General features: G+C 41.3%; 1 protein-coding gene across 1 annotated transcript in view; it reads right to left on the bottom strand.

The window, feature by feature from the left end:
* The window catches only part of LOC103363007 (calcium-dependent secretion activator 2-like), a gene marked incomplete at its 3' end in the record, with an annotated part of 161,414 nt that extends 156,086 nt beyond the window's left edge, over positions 1-5,328 (bottom strand). The window contains exon 1 of the mRNA XM_008289577.1: positions 4,984-5,328. Coding sequence (XP_008287799.1) covers positions 4,984-5,328 — 345 coding nt within the window. The remainder of the gene's footprint in view (positions 1-4,983) is intronic.

Raw genomic sequence — 5,328 nt, forward strand, 5'->3', positions numbered from 1 at the left:
AAAGCCCTCTGAAACAGAAGACAATACCATTTAATCATACATCTTGTATTGCTTTCTAAGCTTTCTTTATCAAGGAGACATTTTCAATTAACTCATTTAGACAATGTATTTAAAAGAAAAAAAAAACACAGGAGTCCCTCTTCTAACTTTACAAAGTGGCTGCTTTTCAATGAAGCAAGAAAGAAACAAGCTCCTTTAAACAACAAGCAGGGAGGGAGCTTCAGTCCAACATTCAAACTATGTAAACAAGGAAAGACAAGATGTTGCGTGGCTGGTTTCTCTGCTTCAGTTTCTCTACAAAACTTCCCCCAAAGGTGTCACGTTTACAATCAGTCTGATTAATTTCTGAGGGAGCTCTATGGAGCAGACTGATGTCGCTGCATTACACTAAAGTCATGGTAACATAACATAGGGTGAAGGTAACTGATAAAGAGAAAGGTAATGGATAAATATTACATGACTCCTCCAGTTCAAAGCTTTCAAAGTCTCAAGTGGGAAAGCCTAATATGTGCACGTTGTCCTGATTTCTAATAAATTTTTTGCAAGTCCCTCCACTACCGGCTCCATCTGATTGTTTAAGGAATGCAGAATTACCTTCTGGTGAAGCTAACCATCGGCAGAAATAGGAAGCAGCTTGAGACACCAATAAGGTAGAACATGTTAGGGCTATGATGTATCGTACGATCCATGATATACAGGCATAATCTTTACTTATGCCGAAAGTATTGATAACATGGTTGCATAATGACATGTTTGCATCCATAAAGTGGGCGCCTCATTTTCCCTTACAAACAGAACAAGCTGGCAAATCTCCTATTATTGAAAAAGACAGACTAAGACTAAATTCTCCAAGACATGCCCTCTTTCATTTGGAAATAGAAACAGATGAAATGTGAATAGAATATGTTTCCTCAAGCATGGCCTCTGGACAAGGAGAAACAGGTAAGCATGACAATGGACAGTGGAGCTAATGTGGTGAAAGCAATAACCTTGACTAAGTGGGGTGAGATTGCTGCGCTGTTTTTCATTACCAGATGTACATTCAAATGAAAGCAAATATGTGTTCATTATCTTTGAAATATTGGTTGTCTAAGATATATTACAAAAAGTCAAAACAAATTTTGCTTCTAGCCAACACGACACATAGCACACATTCTTGACTCTTTGCAGATTTAAAATAAAATAAAATAAAAACAACAACAAAAAAACGATGTAGTCATTAAAGTGTTTTCTGGGAGGTGAATTCCTGTGGTGTGAGCATCATACAGGCCCACAGTGAAGCCACTGAAGGGTGACTGCGTGTGGGCTCACGCTAAGCACCAGCTTGCATCATTAACTCCACCTCCAGAGTCACAGCGGCCAGCAGGAAACTCACGGGATTCAAGACAACTGCCACTTCTGTGAAGTGTTACCATTAGTCCTCTGTTGCTTCACCTCCTAGCATCCCAGATACAAACTTTATTCAGTGGTGAGAATGAGAGAAACGAATCCTGCTTTGTTCAATACTTATGCCTCAATGCACCAGGTACTAATATGTGATCTGTGTCTGGAAACATAATCTAAATACTAGCCATGGATTCATGGGTCTCTTCATTAATAAAATGGGTTGTCATTATCTCAGTTGTACCTTGTAAACAATCACAGCGAATGCTGGGTCAGGACAAGCAATGCTGCTGTAGGTCTCTACTTACTACCACTGCCAAGCGACCATTACTGTTAGTACCTGTAGCCTTAGGAGGGTTTGCTTGAGTTAGCAGGAGGAGGCAAAGTTAGATAGCCTTGGGCACACATTTCTCCCCAGAAGAATATAGTCACATTGTCTGGACAGCATTTAAACCTAGCTGAGATCTGATCACAAAGCATGCCTGACCTCCTCTAAACGTGGTCTGGTTGATCTAATTGCATTCCACTGCATCTGCACCCTCCAGGCATTTACCTTTTGCTTGAACCTGCATTTCCCCTTAACCAGATAAACCACACAGACATAGACCACATGCTAATACCAGGTGTAAATCGCTTGTATATCCACCACACTTGCTGTAACTAAAGCTGCATTTGCAGAGGCTGTGTTTAACTATGGCTTGAGCTGCCTCTGTTTTCTCTGGTGCCAGTGGGACAACATAAGGAAGCTTTTTATTAACACGTAGCAATGATGCCACCACGACGAACCTTTTGCTCACCACAATCTCTGTTATCAAAGCAGCTGCACAGTACTATGATAAACAGCGAAACAGCCAGGTGTCACTTTGTCCCAAAATGTAGTCAAACAATATTCTGCTTTTCACATTACAGATAAAAACATCACTGCTTACAGATCTGCTTTTTATAAATCACTGCTCAATTGATCCCTCTCAAAGCTTCACACTGAAATTACACCCTTGATTAGTTACTAATCTACTGGGATTTACAGATCATTTATAAATCAATTTATTGCTTTAAATATGGGTATAGCTGTAATAGGTTAAAAATATTCTTTTTTTCCCCCCACTACACTCCAACTAAAGTACAATTCCTTGCTTAGATTACCAAAGTTACAAAGAGACAGTATTTCACAACTCTGACAGGGACTGGGTTTTAAAGCCTCAAAGCTTTTGATTAATTAGTTGAACAGAATAAGGAAGAGGTAGAAAATATGAGGTAGAAAAAATGATATTTTTTGCAATCATATAAAATTAGTGCATGTCTACAAAATGGCAAATGAACTGGGAGGCTGATGAGCACACTTCTTGCAGATGTCATGACGAAGATGCATTATCATTAAGGGCAGCAGAATTCCTTAGGAATGTGCAAAAAACTGTTCCCCGATCACAGATTGATTTATTCATTCATTAATGAATAGTCCTTAATGACAGCACAGCAAGCGAAGACTCATCTACAGGACGCATGCAAACATGTTTCTTGTCAACCATCAAGTGAAAATGACCAAAAAGAATTCACAACAAGGTGCAAACCCGTCTCTTGGTAACAGAAAGGCTGGTTATACGAACAACAAAGTTCTATGGAGTGATTAAACAAAAATCAACCTCAATCTTTATAAAGGCGAGTGTGGAGAAAAAAAAAGAAGAGCTCATGAGCACCGTCCCTTCTGTCAGATTTGGTTGTGCTTCGATGGAGTCTTTATTACTGCAGGATCCCAACAGGCAAACAAGAGTTTACAGGCAATCACTCATTTCCTCCTCTTTTTCCCTGGTTAGTGCTGAATGTTTTACTACCCACACTTAGTGCCATTTCAGCTCATACAGAATTTTCACTTCTGTTTCTGATGAAGGCTTTATGACACCAGGTACGTTAGACTCAGTGAAGTCAGATGACCACAAGAGAGCCAGACTAAGCTGAAGCTGCTTCACAGTACAGGCCCCTGATCCATTTAACAAGGAGTATATCAGCATATGTATTGATTCACTGAACCAGCATGTCTTTTCCCAACAGTGTGGAGATTATTGTGTGAAGTGTTGGGGTTACACTACAGCAGCTTTTTCTGAGGGCTCAACATCACTTTTCTCTGCAGGTGAATCCACAACGGACACAGTGAACTGTTATCCTCTCTATTGATTTCCTCATCCTGCAGTGATCCAGAGCAGTCTAATGGGTAGAAATCAGGGGATTCAAACTGGCAACCCACCACATGCACCACATGCCTTATTCTCCAAAATTTAAATGAATTTGTTAATAATTCAGCATTAGTTGGAGCGAATATGCAAGGAAGCATCCGATTTCTGAAGCTGGATCTCAACTTTTTTGTCTCATTAATGTGACATGGGTCTAATATTTAGATTTTATACTTGTGCACAAATAAAACTCCCACGTCTGCCTTCTGTCAGCAGATTCATTACTCTCTCTCTCACTCACACACACACACTCAACGAAAACGCCTCATCTGCATATTGAGACTAAACACCACTAGACTCTTGTTACAAGTTTCCCAGCAGGATAGGAGTACATGGGAGTTCTTCAGTCAAAACAGTCTTCCCTCCTTTTTTTTTTTTTAATAGCAAGTGGCCCAGCATGCCCTCTCGCCTAGCACAAATGCATTCATCTGAATCTAACATGGACAATCACAGGGAGTACTATCCGCCAAATCAGCTGAGTGGCCCCTTAAATGTGCCAGAGACAGTGCTTCAGTGCATCCTGCAATCCAATTCAAAACATGTAGAAGGAAAAAAAAGAACTTTAGGTCAAATGCACAGCCATGCCAGCCTGGATATGTTTATATATAACAGTAATCCTCGACCAAGAGAAGTTACATCAACGCCAGTAATGTAGATGTAATGTTACAAAGCATTTTAAGATAAAGTATCATCAATTTACATGTCTATACGTGTGCATGTAGTGGCCTAAAGTACAGATTATACTAAGCTTACATTAAGAGCAAACAGTGAGAGGAGGAAAGTAGATGATAACCCTAAACTAGATTTTCAATAAATGTGATGATTTCTAGACTTGATATTCTATTCAAAGATCTGTTTTGATGAAAGCTGCATAGATCAGGAGCTGTGTTGGTGCCTGTTCTTTTTATGGTGATACTCCCTGGTTCAGTAGATTGTCTTTATCAGTTCACCAGATTGATTTCAGATTTACTTCAAGTTGATGTTGGCATCAGGCTTACTACAAGCATAGAGCACAAACAGCTGAACAATCTTGAATGAAGCAGGATGTTGAACACTGACTATGTAGCGCTTGTTCAATGAACGTCTGCTGGTTGCATCACAACAGTGGCAGTGACAGTGTTTTGGTGAGGCAGCAAGTTTGAGGAGAATCCACAAGAAAAGTAACTCCTTTGTCGAAATAAGTGATTAGTGGTGGATTAAATATATGCCGAACTGGTCGGTGGCTCCTTTTGATGCGAAAAAGATGCAAAGTTTTGTTGTTTGCTTCAAATGTTTTGGCAAAACAATTAGTCCACTTTCAATTGACACATTTTCAATGCAAGTCAGCAAGTGGTCCCTCCATACCAGACAACAGGTGTATGCGGCTCAGACTCACCTTCTGCTGCCGTCGGGCCATGTCGGTGGGCTGCTTTGCGTTGAACGGGTAGGCAATGCACCGCAGAACGAAAACATAGATCTGCAGTTTAATTTTCCTCTCCTCTTCCTCCCTCTGGATCCGCTCCCGCTCCTTCCTCTCCTCCTCTTCACCTGTAGCGTCGCTGTCTTTGGCACCTTTTCCGGGGGCGCCTCCAGGTGCGGCGCTCTGCCGCTTCTTCCCGGCTGCTCGGCTGCTGTTTTCCACCTTACCTGCCGGAGAGGCAGAAGGTTTCTTCGGGGGCTCCTCGAAAACTTCTGGGTCGGTCTCCCCACCGGTGTCTTCGCTGGAGGACGGGTCCAGCAT

This window comes from Stegastes partitus, unplaced genomic scaffold (assembly GCF_000690725.1).
Source record: "Stegastes partitus isolate 25-593 unplaced genomic scaffold, Stegastes_partitus-1.0.2 Scaffold622, whole genome shotgun sequence".
NCBI classification, from domain to species: Eukaryota; Metazoa; Chordata; class Actinopteri; family Pomacentridae; genus Stegastes; species Stegastes partitus.